At 44.4% G+C, this 20,077-nt stretch overlaps 1 protein-coding gene across 8 annotated transcripts in view; it reads right to left on the reverse strand.

Annotated features, from left to right (window-relative positions):
- Positions 1–11,441: 11,441 nt before the first annotated feature.
- RAPGEF6 (Rap guanine nucleotide exchange factor 6) overlaps positions 11,442–20,077 on the reverse strand; it is a 122,631-nt gene continuing 113,995 nt past the window's right edge. For 5 of the 8 annotated variants that reach the window (XM_021549539.2, XM_021549537.2, XM_021549538.2 and 2 more), the window contains 2 exons: positions 17,859–18,170; positions 11,442–16,101 (listed from right to left, as the gene is read on the reverse strand). In XM_021549539.2, the coding sequence (XP_021405214.1) occupies positions 16,076–16,101; positions 17,859–18,170 (338 nt within the window). In that variant the 3' untranslated portion in view covers positions 11,442–16,075. Of the gene's footprint in view, positions 16,102–17,858; positions 18,171–18,192; positions 18,268–20,077 lie in introns of those variants that run through there. The other 3 variants (XM_021549542.3, XM_021549540.3, XM_077786693.1) reach the window with 2 other exon arrangements.

A 20,077-nucleotide genomic window follows, 5' to 3' on the forward strand; every position in this document is an offset into this window, starting at 1 on the left:
CCATACAGAAGGTGACTCCAGTGGGGTGCAAGACCTGAAAATCCCACTGCAGCTTCATGTGTGAGTCAGCTCTAAGAAAAGCCTGTCCAAATCTGCAGCAGAAGTTATGTCCTTGTGTGGCAAACATAACAATCACTACTTACTCATGGTCCCTTTATCAGTCTGTGTAGCAGCAAAGCATAAATCCTCCACTGCACTTCCACTCCAGCACTTCAGTGAGCATTGTCAATCACAATCAGCTAAAAACAATGAGATGTATTTCACATGTATTAATAAGATATATTTCACAGGTATTAATCTCATTTATTTCATGCCAGATCTGTTCCCTGCCCTCTGTGCCCAAAACCAACCTCACAAAACCTGGTTTGTGCTTAGGAGATGTCTATCTGCAACTCAAAGCCCTTCTCCCTTTTGTAATTGCTGACAGTGGGTCTGTGCCCAGTCCAGGTCTGTGCCAAAGAGCTCCAAGTTTGCATTGCAATCAGCTGGTCAAGGGATCTTTATTTCTGTTTTATCTTCCTCGCAATGTGTGCCACAGTCTAGAGACAGGAGGCGGGCAGAAGGAGCTCTGCATCCCAATCAGGGCTGGCACACAGCGCCTGTGTGCAGGGAATCCTGAGCATGGGAAGCTGGAAATGCTAAGTGTGATTAACCTTCCCTCTCCCTACCCCACAGCCTCCACAGAGGCAGATTTGTACATTCTTAATTTTAATTAATAAAATCAATATGCATGCACTCGCACAGTGCCACTGCAAATTAGCTTTCAAGAAAAAAAAAAGGAAAAAGAAAAATCTGTGACACTCTTCCCCACAAATGGACTCTTGGAAAATATTTTCACTGGCTGGTGTTTCTCTGAACTTATGAGACCTCCCAAGATGTTTGGCTGAAATGTTCTGGTTCAGCACGGACAGTTCAATTCCAGATTTATGTTTAGTAAATGTTCTGGTGTTTTAAAAGCTAAAACCAAGAGATCTCAGGATTACATCACAAGGCAGCATTTAAGTGAAAACACAGTTTTTCCTAGTGCCCTTTTTTTTTTTTTTTTTTTTTTTGCTATTGTAGCGAGCATTCTGTAGGAGGGGTTTTGTCCTTGGCTTAATAATATTTAATAAACCATAATGTCACTAATTTGTCTAGGCTTTTAATGAGGCTGCTCTGAAAAGCTCTATCCATTTATTCCTGCATTTTCTTAATGAAATGAACTTTGTTCTCATCCCTTTGTCTTTGCTGGGGTCTGCTGCTCTGCTATTCCTGAGCTTTTCAGCCTATTTGATAAGCTGCAATATAGACACTGCCAGATGAAATGTATGCTGCATTATCACCTCCAATTAAGCAGCTGGGCTAAGTGACCCCACCAGGGAACAAAAGTCTCTTCTGATCACTCAACCCAGTGTTACAACTCCCTTCTGCTTTAAATTTTCATTTCTTGGGCTGTATCAGGCAGTTATAGGCACTTTATATGAGACTAAAATACTGCCACTGGTTACCCCAGCCACGCTGAGGAAAGCCATGCCATGTCCCAGCTGCTTCTCCAGGAAATGCAGCAACCAGAGTATCCCAGTGCCCCCCAGACACTCAGAGGAGCTCCAGACAGACACCATGTCCTGATGCTTTCCCTGGGAAGAAGAAGGGCAGCCAAAGTGCAGCATCAAAGACAAGTAACACACCATGACCGAGTGTCTAACTCCTATCCTGACCCTAAATAATTCATCCAGCTGGTAGCCAGAGGTGAGGTGCTCTGGGACTCATGCTCAGCTCTGGCAGACTCCTGCCTTTCACTGAGAGGAAGGAACCTTTCACAGTGACCTGAGGATCAGGAACCTTCACCTGCAGCAAGACCTAGAGTCTGTTTCAGCTAATACCTGAATTGCTTTAGCTGAGGATTCTCAGCCCCTGAATGCACCCTGAGCTTTGCTCTGCTGTCCTTGGGGATGGCAGCACTGCCATCTGACCCCACATCTGATCCCTCTCCCACAGCCTGCAGCTTCCATTCTTTAATGGGAGCTTAAATATTCCAGGGATCTTTTTAGCTTTTTTTTTTTTTTTTTTGTAAAATCTATAAAATGCTGAAGTACCATTCGTGTTGAAAAGCTGCCTCTATCAAGGCCTCTTGGACTAAACACAACAATAAAACAAACATTGGCCATTAATAATAGAGAAAAAGTCTTCCTGTGAGTTATCATTCATCAGGATGATGTGTTATTAGTTTATGGATATATATTTTTTAGCTGAAGATTTTTTTTGGCAGAAATTTGGCCTTCAAAATAATGGACTTTGCTGCATGTAAAGCCTCAGAAAAATAGTGGTTTTGAGAGAAGTTCAACAGTGAATGAATCTGATTTAGAGAGGAATGTCCTTTACAGTGAAATAGAAAAATGGTGCCATCTTTTGGTCTGAGCAGCTCTGCCAGCATCATGGCTGAGGGTCAAGAGCTCAAAACCACTGGCCACATCAACAGCTGGAGTTACCTCTGGTTATTACTGTCTCTGAAATTATTATTTTTTCTTAAAACCACAATAAATTCTGGATTTAGTATACATGCAAAGGAAAGAATATTTACCCTGGAGGTCAGGGCTCCTATTTGTTGTCCCTGCTATGCCCAGCTGCATCCATACTTACACCTTATACTCACAGTTTTGCCCTGGGGTCTCACTTACCTGAGATTCCAGCTGTAAACCAAAAAGGCAGATGCCATCAGCACTCCTGCCCCTCCTTCCTCCATGCAAAGAAACAGCTTTGGGGGATTTAAAACTGCTGATTTCCAGCCCTGGTTTGACAAATTGCCAGGATTAATTCTAGTGCAGGGCTCTGAAAATCAGGGGAGAGAATTTGAGTCTTGGCTAGTTTTACATTTAGTTGTAGACTGATTAAGGATAGTATTAGCTCAATAATCAACTACATAAAAGGGTTACACTTCCCACACAACGTGCCACACCAGCATATTTTGCATTCCTCTCATAAGGATGAATGTAGCTTTTAATCAGTATTTTTGTGTATACATCACCTTTTCCTTTCTGATCTCACAAATGGGAATTCTCTAATGCTTCTCCTTCTATTCTACAAAACTAAGTTACTGGAACAATTTGGTAAATGTTTCATTGTGCTGAGAAAAGGACCCACCTTGCAGCTCTTTCTCCAGAAAAAAATGAACATTATACCACTGCATCTCAAAATGTTATTTTTCTTTCCTTGGGCCATAGAGAAAACAATATTCTAGATTTGTACCAAATATCTGAAGTTATTTGACACAGAAAATACCATCCATGAGCCAGGACCCAGACATGTCCTGCAATTAAGATCTCGAGTTATTGACTTTCCATTGACATCAGGAAGTCTATTAAATGCTGCTGTGGGCAATATGTATTTGACATTGTACAGGTGCACAACACACTGGCAAAGCATCCAAATGAATGACAAAACCCCACCGAGCTGCTCAAACCCCCTCAGGCTACCAGAGCGGGACAAAGCTACAACTTGATTATTCAGCAAAGGCTGCTGATGGTAGGGATGGGGAAAACCTTTGCACAGAGGCAAATGACATCCATTAAAATGCTGCAACATGTCAAACAAATACATATGTATTGAATTATAGAGGTATACATTTAGATAGAGCTCGAAGACAAAACAACAAGGACACAAGTCAATGTGTAAAGTCAACAATAGAGTCATTTCAACTGCTGAGCTTGGTAGACACATTCCATGGGGAAAATAGACACATTCCATCACCATTTCACTACCCAAACTTCCCTTTTTATGCAGGCTTTTATTATGCTGTTTCTTCAGGCATCAGGGTTAGTTTGGCTTTTTGGTTGAGTGTTTTCTTTTTCCTTTTACACAGATAAGCCCATACAGGGAGTTTCCTCTGACCTTGGAGACATTATGAGTTGCTTAGCAATCATCTCGGATTTTATTCAGGCTTTAAAAGTGAGCAGGAGTGTTTGCACAGACTTCACTGGGATTCAGAGTCAGCTTCTGAAATGTTTTTCCTATAAAGACTCTAATGACATTGTGCTGGTTTTACTACTGGTACACTAAACCTTCTCACAAGTGACACCAGAGTTTTCTGTCTGTAATGACTGTCATCTGCCAGCTCTACTCAATGCCTGATTATCTTGCTTAACTTTCACTTCCCAGCAATTAGCAGACACAATATTAAAATTCCTCCCTAGGCATTTGCTTCCCAAAGCCAAAAATTTGATGTTTTAAAACCACTGGTAGCTTTTAAAAGAACAGCAATCAGAGTAATTAAAATGCAAAAGGAGGGAGAGGAACCCTAGGCTGCAACAATACTTTAACCATTCCAGGAACACCAATTTTATTTGTTCTTTGAAGAGAATATGTTCAAAATTTTCATTTCTTTAGATATCTTTCAGAAGAGGCAGGGTTTACGAGCCAGTTATACTGGATTAAATGCAAGACCTGGAATAAAATCATGAAGAACACCCCTGTAAGCTCTACATCAGCTTTGTGCCACAGGATCTTTGTGCTTGACTCACCACACATATGGATTTCAGGAACATGAGCAAAAAAAGGTGTTTCTTCCAGTGCATGAAAAAAACCCAGATAGAGATTAAACAGTATTCCATTGCATAGCAAATATTAGCAATAATAGCCTAAGTGGAAAAGGAGTTTCCTGTGGATCCTGGCCATAAGGGCAAGCAAATTCCCCAACAGATACTGCAATGTTCAAGGATTGCATCCTCTATTCAGGGTTTCTTCCTCTGGGAGTTTAGGAACCTCAGTTCCTATTGGACTGGGAGTGTCCCTGCCTATGGCAGGCTGTTGGAACTTGGTGATCTGTAAGGTCCCTTCCAACCCAAACCATTCTATCTTCCAGTCCTTCCTACAGCTGGTGGATGGGCAATGTGACCAGGTATGGCACTTTGGTGGAAACTCGTCCAACTCCCATGTCCATTCCCCAGCAGCTGGCAAGTCCAAGAGATAACATTTCCTTTTCACCTTTTAGAGAGGCCACATTCTTCCACAGCACTTTATATTCACACTTATGGCCTGACACAGTGATGGAGCTCTGCAATTCAGGCCCTGGTGTTCTTCGATCCCTTGCAATACACAAAACAGCAGTGTCGGGCTTAATGCTATTTCCAAGCACTCAAGCTGCCTGTCACTGAGTTATTGATCTGAAGAATTCAAGCTGGCCACACATCATTTGCCCAGTGAAAAGCCTGGCTGGCTATTGACACTCCCCACACGCAGTCCCAGCAGCCAGCAGTGAGAGAGTGGAACCCCTGCCTGGCACACGGCTGCTCACAGGGCAGAACCAACCCAAAACCAGAATCAGTGACAGCACCACAGGCAGATCTGGGTTAACAGGCACCGTGGGGTGTCCCCTGCAGTCACTTTGTTTGTTTGACAGGATTAGATGAAACATATAATGACGCCTCCAAGTCATTCCAGTTCACATAACTTCTGTAAACACCTGGTGCCAAACCACTGGCACACAAACCACAGCACTGAACTTGATCTGCCAGTTCAGCCATCTGTGAAATAATAATTCAGATTTTTAAAACTTAACTCAGCACATTTCTAGTCCTTTGCTGGTCAGCAGTGGGCTCCCCAGCAGCATCACTGCCCCTTGTGGATTGGCAAGGTGCCACACAGCATTCCCTTCCCACGGAGTAAAAAATCCCGCAAATAAAACACCCTGTGGGGATTGACACACACCAACTCTGCTTATGCCAGCCAAGCAAAGCTGGTTCATAACATCAGTTCACCAATATTTATAGGTAACTACATTTGTGCAAAAATTTTCCACTCAGACCCCCTTGTCCCGGTCCCCTTTAGAAACACAATCTTCTTGATAATCCCTCTTATGCTAATCATGTCCTTGTTAAACTCTTTCCCCAGCAATGTCCTTTTCTCTCATCAGAGCAGTCAGCATCACCAGACATGATGTCTTCACTTCTGTTCTTGCCTTGAGTTAGTCTCTCCCTCAACTTTCACTGCACCAGGGCCAAAATGTTGGCAGCCCTGCCCAGCTCAGAGCTCAGTTTCTGTAGCTGTCTGATCTCCCACAGCTCCAGGGCTGTGCCCATGCCCAGTGCCCCATGAGGGCCCAGCTCACACCTTCCAGGGTGACGTTCATGAATTCAAACAACCCAAGGCACCCAAGAGCAGGTGCCAATGCTGCCATCCCTCTTCCCAGGGCTCTCATCAGCACAGGGCAACTCCCTCTGGCCACAGGTGACGTTTCCACATGGCATGAAAGGGCACAGGTAGCAGAAACATAAGCTACTGAATCTCTGTTCATATTTTCCCTAGGCTGGAGGAGATGAGCCATGACCAAACTGAGTCTTTTTAATTGGCAATTTTCAACTGACGATGTTTCTGCACTTCTGAGAACCCCACCGAAGGCCTGGTTTTTAAACTGTATAATTTCCTGACAATTAAGTTACTTTTAATAACTGCTTTAGTCAGGAAGGTCTCTGCAGCATAGCAAAGGTTTTACAGCAAAGTCAGGAGATGAAACACCATCCTCCTCATCCCACTGTGAGGAGATCTGCAATGGAACAGACTCCTCCAGAGAAAAGGCAGCAGGAATCCAGAATCTTCCCTATCTTCTGCTGCTGCTTCAGTTTTTAAAACCTTCCTTTGCTGACGAAACAAGGTACTCAAACAACAGCAGATTTCTCCCACCTCTTAGTGGCAGCATTGTTCAATTAAGCCAGGGCAGAGGTGTGCCCCTGGTAATGGACACCACCAAGGGAGCCCAGGTAGGGACACAGGTTCACATCACACACCACATTTGCATGTCCTTGGTTACTTATTTGTTTTTCTTAATGTGAAACATCTCATTGCAAAAAAAACCATACGGCCTTGTTTAGAAATCACACCTCTAATTACATTTAATTACTCTTGCTGTAAAATGGATGGTGACTTCTACTAAATTTAATTACTTCCCTCTGCAGACAGTGAGGGCCAATGGCCAAGGTATCTGCCAGGCTAGTTGATAAGAGGCACAGTCAGGGCAGCCACATGATGATATGGGTGAGGGAAAGGAACCCATAGGAGATGCCAACCTGTGCCGGGAGCACAAAGCCTGCCCAGGCACCACAGCCCAGCACAAAGCTGCAGAGGCAAGAAGAGCTCACAGCATCCCACCATGAAATAGCTGGGAAACCAACAGCAAATCCACCTGAACAGCACCCATGAGAAGCTGGGGGTGCTGCTGCTCCCCAAAACCTCTGGAACCTTTTTTGCCTGCAGGAGCAGCCTGGGAAACCCACACTGGATGGCACCTGCACAGCACCTCCCATATAAAGCTCATAAAATTCATCTTATTCTACCCCTCGCCATGGGCAGGGACACCTTCCACTATCCCAGGTTGCTCCAAGCCCTGTCCAGCCTGGCTTTGGACACTTCCAGAGATGGAGCAGCCACAGCTTCTCTGGGAGACCTGTGCCACACCAGCCTTGCAGGCAAGAATTCCTTCCTGATAGCAGGTCCTTCATCACTCCTTTGGTCCTCCAAGCAGAAGCCTACCCCAAAACCTTCCCCTCTACAAGCTTCACTACCAACACTGGAAATAAAATGAGAGAAAGGAGAGGATCTATCACATTGCAGCCAAGCATTAGTGCTGTATTTACCCAAAAATACAGTACACTGAGGTGAAGACAAGATGTGCTCACAATCCTGGGCGAGCAGGTCATGAAAGCCTCCATCAACCCCTGACATGCTGGAAGATTTTTTCCTAAGTAAAACACTGTCAGCTTCCTGCAAGGGCCATCTCCCTCTGGAGCCATGAGTTTTGCCATGTAGTAGCATCCTGCTGAACAGCCAGCTGCAGATCTGCTGCTCCAAACACACTGTCCTCAGGAGCATCACTCTGTGGAGTTGTTCAACCCAAGTTCGTGTTTACATAAATAAGTTTGAATTTATAATAAACTTGATGGTGCCTAACTGATAGATATAAAAATGAGCCAGTTATGTAGCACTCTGCTCTGATCCTAAAACAGATGTTTGAGGATATAAAATTATGTTGTGAGCTTTGAAATTGCACACACAATTACAACTTTAATCTTTATTGCTACTCCTAAGTGTTAAATGCAACTATATCTACATTGGAAGTTCACTTACTACCATATTTCTCCCTCTCTCCCAAACCAAGGCTGACTTGCAGCACTGTGACACCAGTAATTATTCTCCTCTTCTGACAAATGCAGGGGAATGAACAGAACTCTTTGTGGAGCCCATTTAACATTCATCTTGTACAAACAACTTTGTTCTTCCTTCATTTCCAGGAGTATTGGCTCTCTCAGACAAGTAAAAGTCTTCAGGGCAGTACCTTGGGGAAAGACACTGCGCTTTTCTCTTGATGGGCTGTGGGAATTCAGCATCAGGAGCCAGCAGCTCAGTGCTGATGAGAGCCAGGGGCAGGTCAAATCAATATAGATCTTCATTTCCTTCCCTTCCCTTCCCTTTTCTTTCTTTCTTTTTTTTTTTTTTTAAGAATTCTTTTCATAGTCCGTGTTTTCAAGGTTTTCATAGCAACAAGAGCTGCTTTACATACCCCCCCACCCCAAAATGTCATCAGTTCATGTCATCACGTGCCTCCAGGACCTGGATCTTCAGGAAAGATAAAAATACTGCAAATTGTGGGTCAAACCACAAGAGCCGATGCCACAGCCTGAAAGCACATAGCACAAACACCACAGACTTGAAGTGCTCCTCCTGAATTAAGGTAGGATGAAGAGAAATTCATTTACTCCACCCTCAAAAGTGCAGGAATTCAACCCAGAGGGAAGAACGGTGCAGGGACAGGTTTTAGTTCTCCTGGTGCTCAGACATGGTCTCTCCAGCGCATTTTACCCTCTTAATAAATGATGAGTGGCTGAAAGCACTGACTGACCCTGCCTGCAGAGAGCTCCTGGCAAGTCCCCAGGTGGTGGGAACACCTCAGGCTGTGACCCTGCTGCTTCCAGTGCAGTTCTTGCCTTTTTCCTTATGGCAAAAAGAAAGCATGCTTCCAGCAGGCAACACCTGCTGGGCAAGAAATCTTCTGTGGAGGGAGAGAGAATTCATCTCTCTTTTCATATTTACTTTGGAGAGACAATTCTCAAATTCTTCATGAGCAAATAACACATGGCACTGCAGTCTAACTGTTCCCAATAAAATCGGATTGATACTGACTCTCCAGCAGACCATGAGACAAAGCCTTGGCCGAGTGCCCCCAGGGAATACCCTCGAGTTTAGGTCAGCACCTGTTTGATGCACTGAGTGCAGCTTCAGAAGCCCTCGAGCACAGGGAATATGAAGCTCTGTCAAAGCAAAAAGCTTCCATCCACCACTCCAACAGTGCCAGGTCTAACCCAAATGCTTGGACGTGGAATGTGAGGATGGGAAGTGATGCTGCACATCGTGTGCAGGGTTTCCACCACCTGGGAAGAGAAGGGGAAAGAGAAGCCCAAAATCCAAGTGGATTGCTCACTAATGAGGCTGCTTCTCCTCCATTTGATTTTACAGAAGGAGTTGCTGGCTGCAGTCAGGCCATCCTGGCACTACACCTCCCAGCACAATCTGAGAGCTCCTTGCTGCCTTCCCATACTGTCCCACCAGCTGCTGATGCTGCTGCCACAGGAAGGAATCCTTCCCAGCCTCCCTCTGGCAGAGCAGATGGAGAGCAGTGGAGAAAGGACACGGCTTCCCCAGGGCAGGAAAACCGTAATGGATGAAAAGGGATCACCCAAGCATGAAGGAGAAGCCAGGACCAGGTTTCAGACAGAGTGCCCTGCTAAGACCCAGGTCCTGCTGCACCGCAGGGCTCCACGTTGTCCCTGCAGACATTGCCAAGGGCCCGGGGCAGCCCACGGCCGGGGAGCGACAAGTGAAGCGCAGAATGTCCCCAGGGCCACCCGTGCCAGCTGCCCGGCGCTGGGCGGGCGCAGCGCGGCAGCGCAGCGCGCACAGCCGCGCCGAGCCCGCACGAAACCAGAGGCGATGCTGGCCTCTCGCGGCAGCTCTGCGCCTTCGCAGAACGGAGGCTTTCAGAAGTTTAACAATAAAATTAAACGCCTTACCGCCTCCCAGAAACTGCTGGAATCCAATGGTTCCCGGGAAGAAAACCAGGCTGGTTTTAAAGAAGGTTCTGAGAACAAGGTGGGGGTGGATGGGCTGTGATCAGCCTGGCTGCTGGAAGGCATCCTCCTGCACATGGCAGAGGGCTGGAACTGGTGAAGTTTAAGGACCCTTCCCACCCAAACGATTCTGTGATTCCATGATCCTGTGATTCTAGAACTGAAAAGTCCCACTGGAGTGAGTAAAATAGTGAAGACTGAACTCATCTCTTACCAGAGCATCAGAGGTGCAGCCACATCCCCATATCCAGCACACGGAAAGGGGATGCACAGGGAGGAAGGGAGGAAAATGCCATGTGCACTGGGAGAGCAAAGGACAAGAAGCTGCAGACTCTGCTTACTAGTAAAGAACTCATTACATAAAAATCCTGTCCCTGAAAAAAAAATCCTTTCCCATAAAGTTCCCTAGTAGCTTAGCTTTTGTATTATCAGTACACGAATGGAGGGAAAATGCTGTTGCAAGTGGACTGAAGGGGGGCCCAGCACAGCTCCTGCTCCCCTTGCCCACCCCACCCTCAGCACCACACTGGGGTGCCTGGGGGCCAAAGATCCCCTGCAAAAATAAGGGTGGGGAAGAGAATTATTTCAGTATTCCTAAAGGTGTGTTTCACGCTCAGTGCCAGCCCACACCTCCATCTGTATGTGCTGCACAGGGTGTGGGTCTGGAGACACCACACGCCTCCCAAGGGCCTCAGGCTCTCTCTGGTCTGCCAGCCCATCCTGAGGCAGCAGCCACAGGACCTGGGGAAGGGGCAAAGATCACAGAATTACAGAATGGTTTGGGTAGGAAGGGACCTTTAAAGGTCATCCAGTCCATCCCCACCACTGCTGCCATGGGCAGGGGCACCTTCCACTGTCCCAGGTTGCTCCAAGCCCTGTCCAGCCTGGCCTTGAACAGTTTCATGGATGGGGCAGCCACAGCAGCTCTGGGCACCCTGTGCCAGGGGCTCATCACCCTCACAGGCAAGAATTACTTCCTAAAATTGAAACCAATCCTGCCCTCCTTCAGATTAAAACCATCTCCCCTTGCCCAGAATCCCTCATCAGCTCTCTTGGAGACCTTTTAGACACTAAAGGGGCTCTAAAGTCTCCACAGATCCTTCTCTTCTTCAGTCTGAATAACTCCACCTGTCTGAGCCTGTTTTTACAGAAAAGCTGCTCCAGCCCTCTGAACATCACATGTCTGTATTGTCCTCACTGTCAAGACAACAAAATCACTCAGTGGTGGCTCCTATTTGATCCTGGGGTCAGCATCATTCCCACCACACTCTTCCCTGGTGGTGCACACTCCATACCACCTCAGCTCCACCCTCCACTGGCTGCCAGAGAACAGCTGCTGAAAACAATTAATACATGTTGATTGTTTATTGATTCCAACATATTAATAGATTGGATAATAAACAGTACTTTTAAACATTCTCTTAACCAAAAATATAACAAATATTTACAATCACTCAGTAAAAATACAAAAAGCATACAGAGGCACTGTCTTTCTAAAAGACATAAGTGTAAGAGGTATCAAAAAATAGGAGACAAACATTGCTTGTTACAGAATACTTTACAATCACTGACTTGTGCAGTACAATTGCTATTGGAATATCATTACATCTGTGCAGTTTTGCCAATATGCTCACATATTTAGAATTTAATTAATACCAAGCTAAACTGCATTCCAGGTATATCAGAAATAAAGATAAAACAATAAAAAGCACAACAGAAGCAAAAGCTGGGTTGGGAATTCAAGATAGATTACCCTCTATACAAGCGTTCAAAAACATAATGTGTAAAGCTTTTCTAAAGAGAGAGTATCCCTTTTTTCTTTTCTTTTTGCAAAGGCAGTGGTAAGTTTATCCTTCAAATATTCTGATGTTTTATAAAAACTTAAATGACAGGGTTGTATTTCCACTGTTGCCTGCAGTAAAATCACTCGGGACGTGATGAAAGGTTTGGAACACCCCTGGCAGGGTGTTCACGGGCCCCTCTGCAAGTGGCATCACTGCACGTTCAGTCCCTGGGGACACCCTCTGCCTCTGGCAGGTGCAGACAGCCCCCAGCACACCCCACCCAAGCAAAGGGCTCTGACCACCTTCCAGTGAAGCACCACTCACCTGGCACCACAGGATCTGCTGAGCTGGAAGGGACTCGTCAGGATCATCAAGTCCAGCTCCTGGCCCTGCACAGCACCGTCCCCAACAATCCCACCTGTGGCTGAGAGCATTGTTCAAACACTTCCTGAGCTCTGCCAGGCTGGTGCTGTGACCACTGCCTGGGGAGCTGCTCCAGTGCCCAGCCACCCTCTGGGTGGAATACCTTTTCCTAATACTCAACCTAAACCTCCCCTGACACAGCCTCAGGCCATTCCCTCGTGACCTGTCACTGTCATGAGAGTGGGAGATCAGTGCTGCTCCTCAGGGGGATGCTGTAGATTGCAATGAGGTCTCTCTCCCCTCAGTCTCCTTTTCTCCAGGCTGAACAGACCAAGTGCCCTCAGCCACTCCTCATAAGGCTTTCCCCCTCTGGACCCTGCCCCATCCTCATGGCCTCCTTTGGATGCTCTCATGTCTTTTTCATATCATAGTGCCCAAAAATCACACACAGGACTGAAGGTGAGGCCACACCTACAAACTCATCTGAGTAAAGGCAAAAGGAAGGGGCCAGGAAAGTCCCACACTGCCCATTGTTGGCAAACACTCAAAATTTGTCCACATTGCAAAAATATGAAATGCAAACATTCACAGCCATTATCTTTCTTTTGTGTACTTGGGAGATGAACCTGATGCTTGGAGGCTCAGTGACCCCTTTCTGCAACTGGAAAGGCCAATTCAATTTTACTAAACTACACTGCTTTCTCAGGAATTATTTGGAATTTTAAGATTTATAACAAAATACTGTGTGCTTAAATCACAGACATCTGAAATGCATCTTTCACCAACAAGTAAGAAGAAAACAACGAGCAGGAAGTGAGCAAACCCAGGTATGGCAGTGGAAGAACATGACATGAGGCACCTTAACTGTTTATCAGCATCAGAGCCCAAGTTAGAAGAACCCAACAGAGGTACTGAGTCAAGGATCTGTGGTCCAGAAGACATCATTTCAACAAAGCAGTGTACAACAGCTACTAACCACCATATTGCTTCTGTCTGAATTACCAAAAAAAAGGGATAATGTCTCTTCAAACCCACACCAGACACTCCACATTTGGCTATTGGCCCCAATCAATGTGATCGGTTGAGTTAAAAACAAACAAACAAAAACCCCAGCAAGGAGCAGCAGAGAAGCCACACTGTGCGAGGCAGGAGTAGCAGGAGTAGCTCATCTGTCCATCATTTATGCATGATTTATGTACACCAGCTGTGTTGGCTATTAGGAAAATATTATTAGTGAGACTTTCACTCATTCCAGAACTTTTCAGTGTCTGCCAAGCCCTGTGAACAGACGGATGCTGTTGATGTGCAAACACTACCAAACACCATGTTTGGATGGGTGATTAATTCAGCTGCTCTTGCTGACTGCCAGGAGACCCCGACCCTGCTCCCCTCAGGGGCTTCCCTGCGCCCTCAAAGGCAGCACTATTGGGTTTTGGGGTAAAAGGAAGCCACTTTAGTAACCCCCATCCCCTATACTTTTGTTCAACAGGCTGGAATAAGCTGCAGCTCCCCACCAAGGCCAAGGAACCGTGTGGTTTCATTCACCTGACACAACACAGAGGATTTCTGGTTTCCAGAAATCAAAAACCTTTGCTTTCCACACAGAAGTTAACAAGCAGCTACAGCTGACAATGGGATGGCAGGACCTGGATTTACATCCCACTGGAATATCAGTTCAAGAGTTCTATTACCAATATTGCATGTGCTGAAAACACTCACTCTGCCCTGCATTGCTTTGACACATTAATCTTTAGTCATTAAGGCCTGTGCAGGTTCACTATAAGCATTAAGGCCTTGAGAAAGCGAAATGCATATACTATGCCATACCTCAAATGGATTTTAATGTATTTTTTCAACTATTTGCTTCTCTGATACTTGTGCCAAAAATTCATACAGCCAACCAGTGATTTATAAATTAGGCAACCTCTTCCTCAGCATCACTGTTCATTTACACCTTCCCAATTCCATTGGTGACAGGTACATTCCAGGAAATGCTGAACCTGGAACTGCTCTGAAAGCAGACACAGGCTGGGTCATTCTCATCCATCTGGCTCAGCCCCTAGCTACTATGGAGAAAGCACATCAAAGGCTTTGGGTTGTTTTTGGTACTTGTGGCATTTTCCAAAAATGTTGCGTTCACCTTGCACCCCTGCACACATATAGGTAAAAAAAAAAAAACCTTAAAGCTCTCCACAACTATGGATATAGAAATCAGTTTTGAGGCACTGTAAAAATGACAAACATCATCTTTCTAGCTTAGGCTGTAAACATCACAACAAAGATTTACAATTAAATGTTTAAATACATATTCACACATTCATGTCTGATTTTAACACTAGAATGGGGTGTCATGTATGGAAAAAGGGAAAGGAAGAAGGAAGGGAAGAAGGGAAGAAGGAAGGGAATAAGGAAGGGAAGAAGGAGAAAGAAAAGAACCTGCAAGCATTTCCAGTTGTACCCCTCTGCACTCTGGCTGGCTAAAAGTAAAATCAAAGAAGCAATTATTTTGACCGTAGTCAAACTAGAGGATCATGGGTTAATACTGGCTGGCTGTAAGTCAAAACTCTCATTGACATCAACAACACCAGGATTTTTAATTAGGATTAAAAAAAAATAATAATTTGAGATTATCTGTATTTTCCAGATAAACACAACAGGGTTTTTTAACCCATCATAAAATGCATGATGCTCTTCTATAAGCACTGTGTCATTTATTATTCAGTTTCACAAATTTTGTTGTGAAATGTAGGTGATATCTAATTCTTTTATTATTTTTTTCAAAGATAACCTTTGCACCTAAACCCTGTGCAACTCTGGGAAAAGGCCAGGACATGTGAGATGATCTTAAAAAACCACAACACACAGCTGAGTTTTGAGTTTTAGAACATGCTTTGCATGTTGAACTCTGCAAGGCAAAATCTGGTTAAAACTCTATTGGGAAAGCTTCAGAAATCCCCAAATGCTCCCCCCTTAAGCTACGGCTTCCACATTGCAAACATTCCTTAACAGGGGAGGAGAGCACCAACTGTTGCCTTAGTTGGCTGGCAGCTAAAACAATTTCTAAAATCCTTGGACAGGTTTCTGCTGTGTCCATGTGGGAGGGGAGCAGCAGGAGTGCTGCCTTGACAGACACTGCTCTGCAGGGCATTGGGCTCTATTCATATTAAATCTAAACCCACTCTAAAATCTATAAATTTCTGCACCCGTTTCTACTTTTCTGTGTTTATTTCGAGAGCACAACAGTTGATGTGTAGCTAATTTACTGTCACATTGACTAAACATTTATGTTAGCCAACCAGAGCACTCCCAACGCACATAAAGGAAACTCCCATTTAAAAATATTAAATTAATAAATTATTTTCAGATATTTCAGCAACATCCTTTGCTTTTGCTGACATTTTGATATATTTTTTTTTGAAGTTCATAAAATAACACTCTCAAACTTCTAACGGTCATGTAGAAAATAACAACAATGGAAACTACCAAAGGATTATATGATATCATACAGAAAAATGATCCCAAGTTTCAAGTGGTGCTGACAACTGGTCCTCCCCACTGCATGAAGCTCGGTCCATCTCTGGGCACCCATGTTGGTGCCCAGGCAGTCAGCACATTCCTTGAACAGGATTTTCTATTTCATGTGTAGAAATAGCTTAGTAGGTGGTGGTGGCAGAGTGAAGGAAGGTGTGAAGAGGTGATCCAACCCGTTCCATCTCCTCTGGGACACAGGCAAGGTCTGAGGTCAGTAGCAGCAAGTTGTCAGCAGTCCTAAAAGAACCATGAGACCTTCTCCCACATCCTTTGTGTTGTGAGTGGTTCATATAAATAGCCCAAGGGTTAAACTGCTGATACTTGTTCATCTTCTGCAAAACAAGATAAAGAAACAGGCAGTTATTCCACCAGTCCCCACCTCAGGCACACGGGGCACGCACCAGCACCCAGTGAGGTGATAACAGTGAGTCTATGACAGCTTCAGCCCTTCAGCAGCATGTTTGCACTGTCTTTATCATTGATCACTACACACTCCACATCACCATTTATCAGATCCTCAGGCAGTCACAGAATGGTTTGGGTTGGAAGGGACCTTATAAAGCATCTCATTCCAACTCCATGCCATAGGCAGGGACACCATCCAGGCTGCTCCAAGCCCCATCCAGCCTGGACTTGTGCACTTCCAGGGATGGGGCACCCACAGCTTCTGGAGTCTGAGGTATGATGGTCATACGATAAAGACATATCGAAAAACAGAAAATCCTAGCTCCTCCAGAGGTTATCAGCATGCAGCTCCCAGTATGCCAAAAGCTAAGGATTTGGGAAAAAAGCCAGCAAATGTTCATTCAGTGAGCATTTTATCCCAAATAAAATTAATCAAGCAATTAAAAAATAGTAAAATAGGTACCTCTAAAAGTGTACAGTTAAATTTAACTTAGAAAAAATTTGATTAAATATGTTTGAAGCAATGACTTCCTTATTTTTACATCAAAAGCACAACAAAGAATTAATGCCAGGCAATTTTACGTTTGCTCTAAGTTTGAACTGCAGTACTAATACATATGTTAACTACTGCTTACACATTTTGAAGGGCCAAGATATAATCATTTTGCATCAGAAATTGTTTTAATCTAAATACAGGCTCATTTTAAATCAGACTGAAATGGAAGGAAATGATCACAACATTCTAATAAATAAAGAATTCACCAGCAAAAGGTACAGAAGATCACATCGGTGCACAGAAATTAAAAGCAAATCAGCAGATAAACAATTAAGTAGAAATGCCCCCGACCTGAAGTTAGCTTTGACACAATATAAGAGCAGTCTTCATTGGAAAATCCTCTCACATTTTGGTCACCCTACAAATGCCATGCTTGGCAGCACTGGCTGTTGCTTCAAACAAGATCATGAAAAATGAACTGGAAGAGACACTGTCAGGCCAAGTTAGGCAGAGAACACAGGTTTCATCAAATGCACTCTCCAGAAGAAAAGAAGTTCACTATTATTTTGTTCAATATTTTGAAACTCAATCTCCAAGAATATCTCCTGAGGCATAAGGCAGCTCAATGCCAGTACACCTGAATACAAATGAAATAAGTTCACTCCACCAAATCCAAATCACTGTTTTTAGACCATCACCCTGATGCCAGCCAAACCACTGGGACACCATTTAATCAGTCCAGGGAGGCTACAGTTTTTCCACAGGTAGCCTGTCAGTGTCCCTTCGCTGTTTAGGAGAGGACCAATCTTAAAAAAAAAAAAAAAAAACAGAACTAAACAAAACCAAAAAACTATATCTACATGCTCTTAAGTGTGTCAGCTGTACTTTAGGAGATCTTACACGCACATTTTTGTATATTTATTTATTTACATATTGTTTGAGTTTGTTTGGTGCCAACATGCTTTTTCTAAGGGGAAGGCATTCTTCTTTGCTTTAAACGTGTATGTACATGCACACAGCTATGCATGACACACACAGCCACGCATGTGCATACAGCCACACAAACACCACTGTGTATCCAGAGATTAATCCGCTTTTAATCTCCAAGGCTGAGGCAAGAGAAAGCCCAGCACACTGCTGTGAAGTGCACCCTGCACAGCCCCGCTCCCGAGCCAGGTGTTCACCTACCATCCTCTTCACTAGCTGCGTCAGGCAGCTCTGCTACTCTGGGGCTGGACGGCTGCCGGCCGTGCCACGGAGGCATCCTCGAGGAGACACAGGCCACCGGCTCACTACCGAGAGCAGCTGCTGGAAGTCTAGAGAGGTCACTGTGCAGCATCTTTGACCTCTGCACTGCCACACTATAGTCTGGAGGTTTGAGGTGTGGGTGGTGGGGCGATCCTTCTTTAATGTCCGCTAAAGAAATCCCCATATATCCCGGAGGGGTGGGCGGTGGCTCCCTATACCTATCGTCCTTCTTAGGTGAGGTGACACAGTACACTGGGCACAAGAAATAAGCAATGGAAATGTTAAAGAAGAAAAAGAAAGGAAACAAAACGTTAAAAAACCATGAAATGTTACAATGGCAAAACAGAAACTGATAACAAAATGCAAATGCAGAAACACTGGTTATAACGACAGCAGCAGGTATTTATGCCTTCATTTCTATTTTCTATTTATTTTAAAAAGTCAGAGTAACAAGAGAATCCATGAACTCTTTAGGTGAGATGTCAATTGAGTGAAAGAGGACTCTAAGCCTGTCTGCATTCAGACTGCAATTAACACCTTTTATTACAGTCCCTGCTCCCGTGGCCCTGCTGCACCAGGGGATGCTCTGGAGCTCTCCAGCAGGATGGAGGCAGCACAGTCAAGTCTGCTGCCACTGTTACAGGCTGGGAGACTGAAACAGAAGGAATTAAGGCAACCAGCCCAGAATTACTTCATGCAGAATGCTGGTGTTTGACAGCAAGAACTGCTGGTTGACTTCCAATGCCCATTTCTTCGCCCAAAAGAGGTCAGTTGCTTAACACAAATTCATTATAATCAAACATCGCCATATCAACTGATGTGTATAAAGACATGAAACCATCCAGCTATGCCATAGGAAGAAAAAAAACAGCATCACTTAAAGTTGATCCTATGAGGCAGACTGTGTATTGAGCCTGCATTAATTACTTTACGTTTTCACAGAGTGAAAATTGGCTTATCACACCCATACTTTTGATTTACTTTTTCCCTTGGTTTTTGTTTTGTTTTCTTTTATACCCTTATCTTAAACTATGTTCTCTGTTTACAAGTGAGAAAAAAACAGGAACAGTTATTGGAACAGCCTTTGGAAGGGCTGCATTACACCTTGGGCAGTCATGAAAAGGTTATAGTCAATGTTATTTATTTGCAATGTCCATGCCTCACAATTCATCTTCTCCCTTCCTGCCCTGTTCAGCAGTAGTTCAAGTCACAGAGGCTCTCAACCCAAAATGTAACTCTTTTAGGTTGCCTCCCCTCCCCCCCCCCCAGGTCTGGGGCTTATGTGCATGTTAAATTGGGCTTTTTTCCATGGACATGTTGCAACAGGAGAATTTCAAAGCCACAGCATTTTTTTTAATCTCTTAGTTAAATGAATTTGCATTCCTCCTGAGGATCCATTTTAAACAGTGCATGTTCATTAGTTTCATTTATTTCAGCAAATGCAATAGTTTCTTATCTTAGAAGAATGTGAAGGGATGAAAAATAAAGGAGTATTTCTTGTTGTGTTGTAGTCTTGTGAGATTCCAGGTTTTGGTATCAGGAACACAAGCTGGTTTATAGTTAATGGCCTCAGCTCATGCTTGGGCTGACAGTAAAACAACCAAAATCAAATTCAGTCAGTCTGGGGTTTAGCAGATACACGTGGGTACAGGCAGATATTTATACTATTTAATTACAGGATTTATTTTCATTTAAGTAGCTCTGAATGAGGTCTCTGTGAAAAATCAGGAGAAGTGAAGAGGATCTGCTCTTCCCTGGAGCGATGAGGAAGGGCTGGGTCCTCACCTCACCTTCAGTCCTGGTTGGATTTGCAAGAGGAATGACAAGGGTGGGTTCTCCTTCAAAGGAGAAAGGTTCAGGCTCCCTAGAGCTCACCTTTAGTCTACTGTAGTAATGCAAGAATAACGTGTCCCTTTGTTAAGTTCCAATTCACAGTATTTTACAAACGGTGAAATAAAGTGAAGATATCTTTGGCACACTGTGTGGTGGCAAACAGCTAATGGACTTGCATTTGCAAACCTGTAATTACATCCACCTTTATCAGATCTTTCCTTGAGCAGACATACTCATGGTCTAGCACTCTGTGAGTGCTCCTCACAGCTACATGATGCAGACTGGAAAGAGAATTAAAGGAAGGGCAAGTGCTGTCAGCAAAGACA

Source organism: Lonchura striata, chromosome 15 (genome assembly GCF_046129695.1).
Source record: "Lonchura striata isolate bLonStr1 chromosome 15, bLonStr1.mat, whole genome shotgun sequence".
Lineage (NCBI taxonomy): Eukaryota > Metazoa > Chordata > Aves > Passeriformes > Estrildidae > Lonchura > Lonchura striata.